Source organism: Gopherus flavomarginatus, chromosome 3 (assembly GCF_025201925.1).
Source record: "Gopherus flavomarginatus isolate rGopFla2 chromosome 3, rGopFla2.mat.asm, whole genome shotgun sequence".
Taxonomy (NCBI): Eukaryota; Metazoa; Chordata; order Testudines; family Testudinidae; genus Gopherus; species Gopherus flavomarginatus.
Window position 1 is genome coordinate 133185201 of NC_066619.1, and position 15751 is coordinate 133200951.

At 40.2% G+C, this 15751-nt stretch overlaps 2 protein-coding genes across 5 annotated transcripts in view; one reads left to right on the top strand and one right to left on the bottom strand.

Annotated features, from left to right (window-relative positions):
• Positions 1 to 15751, bottom strand: part of LOC127048474 (uncharacterized) — a 490241-nt gene that overhangs the window by 278112 nt on the left and 196378 nt on the right. The gene's annotated exons all lie outside the window — the stretch shown is intronic.
• FSD1L (fibronectin type III and SPRY domain containing 1 like) overlaps positions 1 to 15751 on the top strand; it is a 58308-nt gene that overhangs the window by 15674 nt on the left and 26883 nt on the right. For all 4 annotated transcript variants that reach the window (XM_050948273.1, XM_050948271.1, XM_050948272.1 and 1 more), the window contains 3 exons: positions 1071 to 1172; positions 5813 to 5835; positions 11342 to 11463. In XM_050948273.1, coding sequence (XP_050804230.1) covers positions 1071 to 1172; positions 5813 to 5835; positions 11342 to 11463 — 247 coding nt within the window. The remainder of the gene's footprint in view (positions 1 to 1070; positions 1173 to 5812; positions 5836 to 11341; positions 11464 to 15751) is intronic.

Here is a 15751-nt window from a genome sequence, read left to right on the forward strand (position 1 = left end):
CAGTAGACATACGATGACATTTCAAAAGGCAAAGATTTTTTTTTCCCTTTACTTTCACGGGGGGGGTGGGGCTGATGACATACCCTGAACCACCCGCTACAATGTTTTTGACCCTTCAGGCTTTGGGAACTTAGTTAAGAATTCAAATGGTTTTCGGGAACTGTGGGATAGCTATAGTCATCAGTCGCTCCTCCCTCTGTGAGCATCCATTTGATTCTTTGGCTTTCTGGTACGCTTGTCTTAGCTCCTTAAGTTTCACGCAGCACTGAGAGTCCCTGTTGTGGCCTTTGTCCATCATAGCCTTGGAGATTTTTTTTTCAAATGTTTTGGCATTTCGTCTTTTGGAACGGAGTTCTAATAGAACAGATCCATCTCCCTATACTGAATCTGATTTCTGTATCTCCCGTATGGTCCATGCTGGAGGTCTTTTTTGATTCTGGGACTGCATGGTCACCTGTGCTGATCAGCTCTCCACGCTGGGCAAACAGGAAATGAAATTCAAAAGTTCGCGGGGCTTTTCCTGTCTACCAGGCTAGTGCATCCGAGTTCAGATCACTGTCCAGAGCAGTCACAATGGTGCACTGTGGGATAGGTCCCGGAGGCCAATACCATCAAATTGCGGCCACACTAACCCTAATTTGAAATGGCAATACCAATTTCAGCGCTACTCCCCTCGTCATGGAGGAGTACAGATATCGATATTAAGAGCCCTTTATATTGAAATAAAGGGCTTCGTTGTGTGGATGGGTGCAGGCTTAATTCAGTTTAACGCTGCTAAATTTGAGAAACTCATAGTGTTGACCAGGCCAGTGAGCCTTAGTTGAGCCTTCCCATGCCGAGCTGATCTCGGTATCTGTGTGAAGCTGCAGCTGGATGTGTGTTTGCTGGTGAAAGAACAAGTTTGTAGAGCTTGGCAACTTATTACAGCACCACAGTGTGAAAGGGAGCCCAGGCTGTGGGTCAGGCGGGCTCAGTGGTACCCCAGTTCCAAGTGGCATTCCAGAAAAAGTTGGTAAACTGGCTCCTAAAATTTTAATATATGAAACTATCTTCTGTTTTTCTGACTCTAGAATCAACTTAGCCAATGTAGTAATGCCTTGGAGAATTCTGAAGAACTTCTAGAATTTGCTGCACGGTCACTGGACATAAAGGACCCTGAGGAGTTCTCAAAGGTAGAAAATTAAACTGATGTGAATAAGGAAAATGCAGTTCTATTTTCTTAACTTGAATGGGGTTTCATCATAAATTTGACACTGCAAACTGTTTAGAGTAATGGTAGGTGAAGAGGAGAAGAATCTGGAAATGTAGCTAGCGCTTCTGGAGCCACAGTGCCAAGTTGGCTGTTACAAGGATGAAAAATGAATAGCTATATGGGTATATATTTTTTCATTCTAAACTACCCTAGTATTGCTTTTTGCTGCCTCCTGATTTTGATGGGATGTAACCATGACAGACATAGCCATTTGACTTAACTGCTTTTTAAAATCTTATATTAGCATCTGTAAGCTCCTGAGGGCAGTTTTTACTGTATGCTTTGCAGGCCTTCTAATGTGTGTGAGTGGTGTGTGTTTTTGTTTTTTTTTTTTAAATCTCCAGAACAATGAGTCCAGACATAGTCTGAGTGATTCGGTGGAGCTAATATGAACAATATATGTACATTACCATTAACAAACTTACAACTGAGTGGGGGAAATGCACCAAGGGAAAGGTAGAGGAGTGGAAATGCAATACAACTGGTAAAATGCTGGCAATCCAGTTACTGCAGCTACAGGTCTATTACCAGGATATCCCATGTTTTGATTTTTGTCAGTGTCATGTACTGTATTTGTTTTTGTACTAACAATGCAGTGAGCCACATCAAATCCAAAACCCAATTACTTGTGTTTTCTGCAGTTTTAATTTTCACTTGGTAACAAGGATACTGGAAAGGTTCTAGTAAGTAGGACAAACTTTCTCTTAAAGTGACACTGTGAGTTCTTGCTTTCCCCTTTGGAAACCTGTTTGATTTTCCCTGAAGGACTGACAACTTAAAGCTAAATATCTATCTAGTACTTAAATTTAGGGAGCCTAATACATGGTGGTTTGACTTGTCATTTCTTGACATATTAAAACTGTGTGTCAGATCTTAAACAGTTCTTCAGAAATATTGTACCCAAAATTATATTATAACTAGAGTTAACTGGAAAGCACACAGACTTTATTAATGAAAATCTTATTCATCTTACACTAATTGTAATGACAGTTTCTTTTGGCATTTAGATCACTAAATCTGCAGGGTTAAAGATACTAAGAGCAAGTGTAGTCAGCTGTAATTTAGTATTTGTAACTTGCACTGTGTTAGCCTGGGCTGTAGTCTCAACTTCAGCTCTCTTTGAGCACAGATTTGCATGGGCCATAGGGCTCTGTTCTGGTCTACATGCTGCCACAGCTATGACAGTGGATTTTTGACTTCATTGAGCTTTAATACCTGGGAGGTAAGACTGTCCCTGCCTTTTGGAGTACTCATGTTTAATATTTCTTAACTGTAGAAAAAATGAAGACCTTCTTACATTTAATTGCAGTATGCAAGAGCTAATATCTTGGAATTGCTAAAAGCTCATCTTTTATTCAAACTAAACCCTTAGTTTAAAAAACAGCCCACTAATGAAATCCCCTGGGAAGTAGGGCTGATTTGTAATCTTATATTATCTTCACAATGTTCTTGCATATATGCAAAAGCACTTGGCTGCATCTGTTGTGGACACCCTGGTGCATGCCTTAGCTTATTTTTAGGTTAAAACTGCAGTACTATAATTAATTAGACCTTGAGATGAATCCACTTTTTAGGATGTCAGGAGTATCATGCCTCAGATTTCACTGTAGATACCAATCCAAGAGGCTGAGAAACTGCTTGCTTAATGGGAGCATGTTTCTAAAAAAGAAAATTACACTCAAATGTGGCGATATCAGCCAAAAACTACAGTAAAAATTACATGCACTAAATTAGTACATATCTCCATTGTAGGACTGTGCAGTGTTGGTACTTGGCTGAATATTAATGCTGAAGCCCTGCAGATCTTTACATGCCATAGTAACAGTATACTGTCTTTGCAGAACTCATTCTTTTAGCTGTGGAATATTGATCAGTAAGTCAACTGATTCTGTGTACATAAAGTCTCTGCCTATGATGCATCTCTAAAATGGAGAGACTTGCTCTAAGTGTTAATTACTAAATGAAATGGGAGCAATAGAGCTGACTGACAAATATTCCAGCCATTGCAATTTTATGACATTTATACAAGGCACAACTTTTGTAATTTATTTCCATATGTCCACAAAGCAAAAACTTGAGGGGAAGGTACTAGATATTTATACATACTTGTGAACCATAGTAATGGTCTGAGTTCTCTATAGAACTTCTTTTAAACATTTCCATGATCCAGTCTCAGCTGAAAATGGTCAAAATGACTCCATGTACAGCAGTATGAAGCAGGGTTGGTACTGACTGACTCTTCTTGACTGGACAGTGAGCGCAAAAGACTTTTTTTTTCTTGCAAGTTTGTTTAATTTTTAGACACAAACTACATTTGATCAGTTTAAATGCATCAAGTCTAAATTAAATGTCCCTTACGGCCACACTGGTGAATTGATGCAAGTCACTATTTTGTCATGTTATCGGCTCATGCTCCTCACTGGATAGAGCCAAATACACTGTTTCTGTATGGCTAGTCAGTTAATGAGTCATTCAGCTTTCAATAACATGTAAAATCCCTTAGTACAGGGAATCGTTTGTTTTCAGAGTTAATTTGAGAACAGCTATCTCAATGTGCGGGGGAGATGTTGAATCCTATTCATGTCTACTGCATTTAAACTATAATTGAGGATGGATTTTTTTATTTTTTTATCACAAGTGATAGTGAATTGGGCTTCTGTGAATTTTTGAAACAATCTGAAAAACTTGATCTAAATTGCTTACTGTGAAATTGACTGACATGGAAAAACCATGAACAGCAATAAAAGCTACATTCATGGTAGTCAAAAGAAGAAAATTGGATCAACTGCAAATATCTCCTAGCATAGTCTGCTGAGCCAGCTCATTAGATCATCAATTGTCATTTTTAAAATGAGATGTTCATCTTCCTTCTCAGTACAGAAACTACACTGACTCATCTTTCAGGTGTTTTTTTTGAAGGGTAATTGCATGATTGAGAGCTACATGTTTGCTTCATGAGAGAAATGACAGGATGGATTCTGGGGCTTCCCTGGAACATCTTTAAATCCTGGTTCTAGGAGAAGTAGATCTTAGTTTCAAGAGGTTGTTCTCTTTCCCCCCCCCCCTTTAAAAAGTTGATTCTTTCTTTTTAAAGGCATAGCTACTAGGAATTGTAAACAAGAGCTGCTACATAAGACCCTACTAGGGTTGCCAAAGTAGGATCTCCTCCCTTGAGTATGATACCAAATTGGTGAGGAATGTCATTGATCCAGCTCTATTTTTAGTGTACTTTACACAATGGATATTTAGCAAATAAGGGCATTTAGAGTGAAATTCACCTCTGCTCAGTGGGTCCTCTGCAGGCACTCTAAATTGAAGTGAATTTCAGCCTTACTGATTTTTGTAGGTAGAAATAGTCCAACTATGTATAGGATATTGATTTGTAATTGTACTAGATGAATGTCACATAAGATCCCCATAATGAAACCCTTGTGTGATATTGTAGTATCATTTCCTTACTACTGGACTTTCTTGTTAAACCAATAATGTCTCTAAAGTATTTCTAAGCAGATGTACTAAAAAAACAAAAACAAACCAAACTTGACTGGTGTTAGTTACTGTGTAGCTTAAATTTCCAGACATGCAGAGTGTTTAGGTTTCCAACTGTGACATACGAAAATTTAAAAGTATTCTCCAATGGAAGGAGACACAAACCTTGCTATTAGTATTTATAAAATACTCTTATGTCTAAAGAAACATCCTAAGCTTTCTGGTGGTGGTTCTTCAGTTTTATTTTGAGGATTAACTATCTGAGTTGGAGGCAACCTCAAACCAACTAGAAACTCTAGCCGAAAGACCATAGGGTGGATGAATCCACCCAGCTCATCACTGTTAACTTGTCCAATAACCTTTTTATTCTTAAATGTGACCAGGCCTCCCTATTTTCAAATGGTAAACTTAAGACTTTGATACCTGTAGATCAGCCATATTGATTCTGGGTATACTACAATAATAGCAGGAAGTTGAGTACTCGTGCAAGTCCCATATATTGAAGCTTCTGAGGAATACATGGGGGGAAATCTACAGTAGAGTAGGACTGACAAAACAATACAATAACTTTCACAGGGAATTTTTCCTTTTCTTGTGGAAGAGGTATCAGAGGAGTTAGGCCCCTACCATTGTAAGGTATCGATAAATGCCATTGGTAACAAAACAAGTACTTTGCACTATTGATTCAAAAGAGCAGAAGCTAAGTAAATGCTGCTGTCTTTTTACTTTTTTTCTTCCTGCATCCATAATTCCAAAATTTAAAAGTGATTAAACTGGATATCTGATCTTGCACTAGAAAAGAAACCCAGTAATTTGGAGTTGGTTTGGTGTGGCTTTTCAAGTTGATTACTCTGACCTGACTTATTACAGCATTTCTAACCATTGTGCATTAACACAAGCTTGTGGAAAGAAAAATCTTATCAGAGTAAGTGGTGAAATATTGTTCAGTATTTGAATCTGAGCTGCACAGCTGTGGGATTCATAATCTAACTCTTCTTGCATGTTACTGCAGTTGAGACTTGCATGGAAGCACTAATTACCTTCTCTCTCTTCTCCCTGATATGCACCAAGGCTGCCAGACAGATCAAAGATAGGTACGGTATAAAACCTTCTACAAAACTTCTTCTTGCTTTTTAATTGTTTCTTTTCACTGAACGCAGAAGTCCAGCCTTAAAGGGGCACAGTAACTTTTCTGATATTCTTGTAAGTAATATCAGAGTATCACAATTGAAAGATTATATACATTATTTGATGGCATTCCATATAGTCCATTTCCTACTCTCCCCTGTCTAGCTGGTTAACCTCTTCCTCCTTTTTTGAGTCTTTCACACAGCAACAGAGGGAGAGAAATAGGTAACAACCTGGGAAGTGTGGTGAGAAAACCACATGGATAGACAAGTGGGTGTAAAATTTGAAAACAGTTTTTTACATTTATTTTTATCAAGTTGACAGTTTCTCTTTAAATTCCTAAATATAGGATCCCGACTTAAAGTTCTGCAGGCTTAATGCTCTGTTTTGAATGAGAGGGGATGCCTTGCAGATAATCTTTTTTTTTAGCTAAGTTATTCTAATGTTTACAAAGAATGAATTTCTTTCTGGTGGTATCACCAGTGCTGATGCCAGTGGGTTCGTTGCCTGAGTTCGTGATCTTTTGCCAAGATGGTTTCTCTTTGAATGTGAAGAGTCTTCAACATATACTTAAATCAACTTTTTAGAGTGAAAAACTTCTAATCTGCCAAGTATTTTATACTGAAACAATGTTAAGGTAAGCACATCTTTCTTCTGGACCAGGACAGTCTGTTCAAAATGTGCCCAACAAATTCAGGCAATCTCAGTGGGTCTCCATAGAGAATAAAAGCACTTTTAAAGCTTTTAGACACAAGCTATATACAGCATGTGGAAGACCAGCCCTTCCAAGAGTTTCCAGAATATGTTGCTTCCACTGAACCAGAAGACTGACTGTCTGAGTCAAACATTTTCATGAGAACTAACAAGTCAATTGCCAAAGAGTTAGTTTCATGCGGAATTCCAGTCCAAGGTAAACTGTTGATTGTTATGGGAAGCTAAGCTTTCTATCCCAGCCCAAGCAGAAGTAGAGAACCCTTAATAGAAAGAAATTTTAGAATGGTGCTGGCAGAAGTTTTGTTTAATGTGCTTCAGCTCTTTGAAAAGTAGCATGCCTCCTGTTATCCCTTCCAAGCTCATGAAGCTACTCTAGCAGCTTTCAGCCAGTTTGAACAATGAATCCCTGTACAGCTGGCTGTGTTGGCCAGACATGCAGAAGTTTCACAACTAGGTTGTAGTTATGGGGAGTTTCTGCTTGGACAATTTGTAACTGACAACTCAAGGTTCTGTTAATGTCAAGCAAGCTGTTGCACTTTTGGGGCTTAGTTTATTGTCTAAGCAGTGATAGCTGTGGGGCTGCTCGTGATGCACGCTGGAAAGCTGGTGATGGGGAAAACTCAAGTATTTTTGACTTAGTTGTGAGCTATAGGGCTACTGGTATTGGATGTTGAGCTGCTTGTCAAAGTAAATCCTGTTTAGACTCCTGGAACTCTTGGGTACTGCCACTTTGAATTAGTAGTTTTTAGGATTACCAGCAAACTGTAAAAGCAGTAAACTGTAAAATTCTCTGCAGGAAATGCTAGGTTTTTTGAAGCTTTTGAAGATGCGACGGTCAGGTAGAAAACTTAGAAAGAATGGAGGTCTAAAAATGGATAAGGTCAAGTAGTAAAAAGACTCAGAACCTGGATAACTGAGGCCACTTCACTATCTGGTCAAGAAAAGACAGTTTAAGTACTCTAGGAGCGGGTGTATAATCCCTTTCATTCAAAGATTGAGAAGTCCCTGTCAGATTCTGTGATCTAACTATTTCACAGCCATCACAATCATGAATAATTTCATGGAGTCTAAAACTGATGGCTTGGAATTTTAAAATTCCGTCTTTAGTTCTCTTGTCCTCAATCTTTTATAATAAGAACATGAATTCCTAAAGTATCAAATTGGAACTTTATTCTCAGATTTCTCTCCACTGTTTAGAAAGGTTGGCATAAAATTAAGGTTATGAAAAATCACCAATCTGTTTAACTATGTGTCTGAGCTTATTGGGGAGTGGGTCAGAGTTGAAATTGAACTTATAATAGCTCAGAATTTAGTAACCTTTTTGAAATGGAATATCTTCCAATTTTGATTCCTACTCTTATCTATTTTGGGAAATTAAATGGCCACAGTGCATCTGCTCTCTTCAGTATCAACTACATTGTCCTTTTCCCCCTGGCAACCTGTCATCCTCTGCACTGTTTGCTTTCTCCGTCAATCTTTCCAAAATCTGTTACTACTTACTCTTCCCTCACTGTCTATACTGCTAAAACCCCTTTTTGTGCTTCATTCACTCACTATTGTAACTGTAGTTTCAGTAAGACTATCTCTTTTCATGGGGTGGCTATGGGGATGTGTCCTTCCTGTTCCTTCACAAAAACACTTAAGAATCCTGTTGCCAGCCACTTCTCAGATGTCACAGATCCCTGGATGTGAATTTGGTAAAAATGGTTTTTTGTTTAACTTTTGATTTTTTTGAAAGAGCATGTCATTAATTGCTACTTTTCAGAACTTGATTTTTCTTAAATGTTTCATGGTTTTTTTAAAAGGATAGGATAGATTGAAAGTTTGACTTCAGAGCATTTGACAGATGGATAGCACTCCACGGTAATGTTGTACAACTTTATTATAAGGTGCTGAAGACCTAGCTGGAGGACACATACTCCCCTTTTCCTACTTCCTCCCACTTATGTAGAATGGGGGATGTTATCATACCAATATCAGTCTTTGCTGTTTCTGGAGCTAAGAAGTCAGATCTGAGAGTGAACATGAAAGCTGTTTACTAGTCTATGCTCTAGTCTCTACCATGATACTAGTTATATTTTGTATACAAGTAACTTCTCCTCATCCTCTAAATAAGATGAGTAGGATAATGCTAATAAAGCATGCCTATTTGATTCAGCAGAAAAGAGTTTGTTTCTGAGTTGTGTCCAATATTTTCAAAATGGGAATCTTCATTTTAAAGAGACAACTGGAATTTTCTTCAATGGAAGATTTAAGGTGCTTTATAGTGAAATCTTCAATGGTCTTCTGTAACTGAGGAACAGGTTATGTTCTACAGTGTTGGCAGCTAAAGCATTTCTAATAATGAACAAATAAGTTGATACTTTAAATGTTGTTGGGTTTAATACTTTCTGAAATCTGAGAATCAGACTAAGGCCTTAATTCTTCAATGCCTTGTCTTTCATTTGGTCATGCTTCAAGTCACCTGGGCCTGATGAAATACATCCTAGAATATTCAAGGAACTGACTGAGGAGTCTGAGACATTAGTGATTTTTTTCTTCCAAAAAGTCATGGAAGATGAGAGAGATTCCAGAGGACTGGAAAAGGGGCAAATATAGTGCTCATCTATAGAAAGGAAATAAGGACAACCCAGAGGATTACAGTCAGCTTAACTTCTGTACCCAGAAAGATAATGGAGCAAATAATTAAGCAATCACTTTGCAGACACGTATTGGATAATAAGGTGATAAGTAACATCAATATGGATTTGTCAAGAACAAATCATGTCAAACCAACCTAATAGCTTTCTTTGACAGGGTAACCAGCCTTGTGGATGGGTGGGGAAGTAATAATGTGGTATATCTTGACTTTAGTAAGGCTTTTGATAGCATCTCCCATGACCTTTGCATAAACAAACTAGGGAAATACAACCTAGATGAAATTACTATAAGGTGGGTGCATAACTGGTTGGAAACCATTCCCAGAGAGTAGTTATCAGTGGTTTGCAGTCAAGCTGGAAGGGCATACAAGTATGGTCCCACAGGGATCAGTTCTGGGGCCAGTTCTGTTCAGTATCTTCATTAGTGATTTAGATAATGGCATAGAGAGTGTACTTAAAGTTTGTGGACGATACCAAGCTGGGAGGGGTTGCAAATGCTCCGGAGATAAGGATTAAAATTCAAAATCTGGACAAATTGGAGAAATGATCTGAAGTAAATGGGATGAAATTCAATAAGGACAAATGCAAAGTACTCTATGTAGGAAGGAACAATCAGTTGCACACATACAAAATAGGAAATGACTGCCTAGGAAGGAGTACTGCAGAAGAGGATTTGGGAGTTGTAATGGATCACAAGCTAAATGAGTCAACAGTGTAACGTTGCAAAAACTGGAAAATATCGTATTGGCAGGAGCATTTTAAGCAAGACATGAGAAGTAATTCTTCCCCTCTGTGCTGATTAGGCCTCAACTGGACTATTGTGTACAGTTCTGGGCACTGCATTTCAGGATGTGGACAAATGGGAGACAGTCCCAGAGAAGAGCAACAAAAATGATTAAAGGTCTAGAAAATATTACTGTCAAAGTTAGAATTAGGACTTACAATTTGTCAGGCCACTTTGTTTTATTAGCGCAGCGCTCTGCCAATAACACCCAGATAATGTGAATGGCCATGCAAGACCCAAACAGTCTTATTTATACAGATAAAAGAGCGGGAATTAGACAAAGGGACAAAGAAAGCAAAACAGTAAAATTCACCTGGGGCACAGCATGCATATCCTACTTCCTTACTAACTCTTATCGATCTAAGGCTCATACTTCACCAATTGCCTTTAAACAGTGCAATTGTTCTATTTGAATGTCTGTATTCCTGACACCTGGATTGCAGCATTCCAACAGTTTTGCTTAAAGGTACAGACAGCATTTTTTAAATTCTTTCTATTTTTACAATATAACTTATTCTACTTTCACATTACCTACGAAGGAAGATTGGGGAGGGGAAGAGAACTGGGCTTAAGCTTTCAAGTCCATAAAAGGAGGAGGGAGAAAAATTGTTCTTAACATCTGAGGATAGGACAAGAAGCAATGAGCTCAAATTGCAGCAAGGGTGGTTTAGGTTTGATGTCACAGGAAAAACTTTCTGTCAGGGTAGTTAAGCACTGGAATAAATTGCCTAGGGAGGTTGTGGAATCTCTATCGTTGGAGATTAAGAGCAGGTTAGACAAACCAGGAATATGGTTTAGATAATACTTAGTTTTGCAGTCAGTTCAGGGGACCAGACAAGATAACCTCCTGAGGTCCCTTCCAGTCCTATGATTCTCGGCTTGTGCAAAGTGGCTGTAAAATGCTACCAAAATAGAACTTTTCACTTTCAGTGGCTTGTGTTACTCTGTCTGCACAGGTCTAAATGAATACTCCCCAAGCATGGGAGAATCAGGCTTGAAGTCTTTTTATAACTTCTAGGCTGTCTAACATGGACTCAGTGTTGCAGATCAAGTGAGAGGGAGGCACTTGCAACCGACACCAGATCTTTTGAGATATTCTCACAGCAGTGAAACACTTCTTGTAACTTAAACGTCAGAAAACTGGTTAACAACACCAAATGTGAGAGCTGATTTTTGATATATAAGGGAAGAACAGCGCACTCAAACCTGTAGCAACTTCTGAAGTGAATTATTATAAAGAATCGCATGGTTTTGACACCTCAAAAGTTAACTTCCTGAGTATAGAATTTCCAAAATACAAACTACATTGTCCTAATAAGCCTTTCTTTCCTGTAGAGTCACAATGGCTTCAGCATTCCGCATTTCTTTGAAACCAAAGGTCAGTGATAACATGACTCATTTGATGGTGGACTTCTCTCAGGAAAGGCAGATGCTCCAGGCTTTAAAGTTTTTGCCAGGTAAAATTAAGTCCTATAGTGACTTGAATGTTTATACTATAAGATATCTGGGATAAACAATAGTTTAATTCATGCACTTTAATATGTGGATTTTTTCAGCTACCTTAAGCAGTTTCTTCAACTTTTACTAAAGGTTTATATATCTTGACAAATATCAGATCTAAATCATCTGTTTCATAAAGGTGGTAGCACACATATAGACCTCTGTACAATAGTAGGGCCAGTCAGCAAAGGTGGGAATGTAACTTGTTGTTTGCTCTGTACTTGTTCCTTTGCCATCATAGGTAATTGCCTAAGATCATACATGCACTGGCAAGGTATCAAGTATTTAACACATTCACAAGCTGAGTCTTGTTTGACATGTTGCTACTTGATTCAGTTCCCAAGGTGCCAGGGATTAAGTGCAGAGGCAAGAGTGTTTGAGTTCCTTTGACTTCCCTTCAAAATATGATCTAATCTTTGAATTTCCTGGATTACATGTTAGGTTCTCAAAGGCAACAGTCCACTAAACTTTAAATTGCTGATACTTAGTCTGAGCTCCAACTCAAGGAAGCCTTTCCTTTGATGTGGGAATTAATAACCTCAGCACGGTTTCCAGAGCTATTAAGCCTCCTACTGGCAGTCAGGGTCACTTTCACTGTATGATGTGGAGGTAATCTTGGTCCTGTGCTTAGTGTTTGTCTCAAATCACTATCCAGATGCTTAATTGGCAACTCATGATGAGCTGTGCTGAAATTACCATGCAGTCCTTAGACTGGATGAAAATGGCAACTCAATTATCATCTTACCCTTCCTAGATAAGGGAGGAAGCTTGAAATATTGCTTATATACTGTACTTGTTATGTGGGGTGACAAATGGAGGACTTGAGTGACTAGTGCTGTCAGTGAAAACATTTTGCAGATAGTAAAGCCCCCCCCAATTACATTCCTTAAACTGGTAAAATTTTCAGTTAACCCTTGTTATGCAGCCAGTTTCAACATAATTTTGGTTAGCTACATACTTGCTCATGCAAGATAATTCAGCACTTAGCCTTAAGTTGATCTTTCCATACTTAAATGCCATCACTGGATTTTTTTTTTCTTTCTTTCTAGTGGATAGCTTGTAACTGTTCGGTACAGAGCTCTGTCGCTATTTATAGCAGCACAGATTCTTGCAGGCAAAACTTACTGGGTGTTGATTCAGACAGTTTGAAATCCCAAACTTGGTGAGGCAGTGATATCTAGGCATTTATATAATGCACATCACAATGGTACTGGAGTACCTTACAACTTCTAAAAATAAACACATGAAAATCTCATCTTTCTGTCTGGCCAAGAATAATGGGTAGTGGTAGGTGCTTCAAAAATTGCTGGCATGGCCTCTGAATGATAGATGTCGTAGTGTATTTCTCAAAATCTTAAACCTGTTGCTGGCTGACTTCTATAATCTTCTCTCCAAATACTACTATATTTCTCTTTAAACCAGTTAGAATTGTTTTTGTGGTTCTCTAAGACTTTTTGCTTACCACTTCCTTAAACCTTTTCTCAATCCCTATACAATTTAGACAGCAATTCCCAAACGTTTTGTAAACCATGTGCCCTGCTGGAACATCAAGTTTTATGACTACAACTTGTCCTGTATTCTATTCAAATAACCCTTGTGAGAAGTGAAAAGCATTTACGCTTAAGTTGTGCTATTTAAAAATGTTCAGTAACTCTTCAACATAGCATACTTGGGAGGCTGGCTGTGTGGGATAGGTATGTAGACTGAAGACTACTTTCTGCTTCTGCTGGGAAGGCTAATAAACAAAGTGGAGGGCGCCATATCTTCTCTTTGCAAGTTAAAATGTGCAGCTCTCTGGCTTAATGCTACCTGCACTTCATGTTATGAGAACTGAGCTGGAGTGAGTATTTTGTGCACTCACAAACAGTGGCATAGCCAGGTTTTAAGTATAGGGGAAACAAACATAAAAGCATTTGACGAAGTGGGTATTCACCCACGAAAGCTCATGCTCCAAAATGTCTGTTAGTCTATAAGGTACCACAGGACTCTTTGCTGCTTTTACAAACATAAAAAAGGCACCCTCGCTTGGCTCCTCCTCTGGCCATGCCCCTGACTCCTCTCGTTCTCTTCTTCCCCTCCGCCCCCCATTAACCCCAGACCGGCTCAGGACTCCTGCAGGCTTCCCGGGGGTGCGGATACTCCTTCTCTTCTCCCCCCGCCCGTGGACCCTGGAGAGTCTCTCTTGCCCAGTACGCTCTGCAGTATCCCCCGCTGGGCTGTGTTGCCTGGCCCCACCCATGGGGTCCAGTGGCCCCTGCTCCAGGCTCCTGTGCCATGCCAGGGGCCCCCCGCCCCATCCAGACAGCACAGCCTGCACCCTGCCCTGTGGGCCCAGCCCCAGGGAGCCCCTCACCTGGATCCCCCAGTCCAAGGCACCAGACCCGCACACCTTCAGTCCTGCGCCACTGCCTGTCCCCGGCATGCTCCATGTGGGGCTTGCCAGCTAGGCGGCCTTAAAGGCACAGGGGCCCTTTCGCCTCGCCCTGCCCTCCACATTAGCAAGGGGCGGGGGCGGGGGGAGCTCTTGGCCGCTGAGCCCTGAGCTGAGGAGCTGGCCCCCGTGCTCCTCCGGCCGTGCCTGCCGCCCCCCTACAGCTCTTCCGGCTGTGCTGCTGTCATTGCCAGCTGGCAGGCACCGCTTCCGCGCCTGCCACCCCACCATGGCTCCTCCAGCCGTGCTGCCGCCACCGCTGGCCCAGCAGGCGCAGCTTTTTGAAAACATGCTGAGGGGAAGCAGCTGCTTCCCCTAAACCCTGCTAGCAAAGCTACTGCTCACAAACCTTCTTTGTTTTCAGAGTAGCCGCCGTGTTAGTCTGTATCCGCAGAAAGAACAGCAGTACTTGTGGCACCTTAGAGACTAACAAATTTACTTCAGCATGAGGTTTCGTGGGCTACAGATCACTACTTCGGATGCATAGAATGGAACACACAGACAGAAGAGATTTTATACATGAAAAGGTGGAAGTGCCCATACCAACTAAGAGGCCAATCAATTGAGATGAGCTATCAGCAGCAGGAGAAAAAAAACCTTTTGAAGTGATAATCGAGATGACCCATAGAAGGTGTGAGGAGAACTTAACATGGGGACATAGATTCAATTAGTGTAATGACCCAACCATTCCCAGTCTGTTTAAACTTAAGTTAATTGTATCTAATTTGCATATTAATTCAAGTTCAGCAGTCTCTCTTTGGAGTCTGTTTTTGAAGGTTTTTTTGTTGCAAAATTGCCACCTTCAAGTCTGTCACTGAGTGGTTAGAGAGGTTGAAGTGTTCTCCCACTGGTTTTTGAATGTTATGATTCCTGATGTCAGATTTGTGTCCATTTATTCTTTTGCGTAGAGATTGTCCGGTTTGGCCAATGTACATGGCAGGGGGGCATTGCTGGCACATGATGGCATATATCACATAGGTAGATGTGCAGGTGAACGAGCTCCTGATGGCATGGCTGATGTGGTTAGGTCCTATGATGGTGTCACTTGAATAAATATGTGGACAGAGCTGGCATTGGGCTTTGTTGCAAGGGTAGGTTTCTGGGTTAGTGTTTCTGTTGTACGGTGTGCGGTTGCTGGTGAGTATTTGCTTCAGGTTGGGAGGTTGTCTGTAAGCAAGGACTGGCCTGTCTCCCAAGATCTGTGAGTGAGGGATCACCTTTCAGGATAGGTTGTAGATCTTTGATCATGCGCTGGAGAGGTTTTAGTTGGGGGCTGAAGGTGACAGCTAGTGGCGTTCTGTTATTTTTTTTTGCTGGGCCTGTCCTGTAGTAGGTGGCTTCTGGGTACTCTTCTGGCTCTGTCAATCTGTTTTTTCACTTCAGCAGGTCGGTATTGTACTTTCAAGAATGTTTGATATCTTCTCCCCCCCATGCTCTGACTAGGGTTCCATTTGCATAAAGAGAAACTGTACAATAAAAGCAAGACGTTAAGCTTTTCAAAGATTTCTCTGAGATGTCTGCTGATCTTCAATGCAAATTGAAATTTTAGATAATTAATTTACCACTCCCACATGTTTCATGACACCTGCTGGGATCATCGAATTATAACTTGCACTCTTCTACTGAAGTGTGCATCGCTATTTAAGCTGTACTACTATATCAGCAAACAAATTGTGTGCTTCAGTGATGAAGAGGTTTAATAATTTGTCTCTTCAGCGGTGGTGTCTGTCCCTATGACTGACCTTCATTTGGGATATATGGAACAAGCACGCTGAACTGGAGAGTGGCATAGTGATTAAATAACCAAGTGTTCA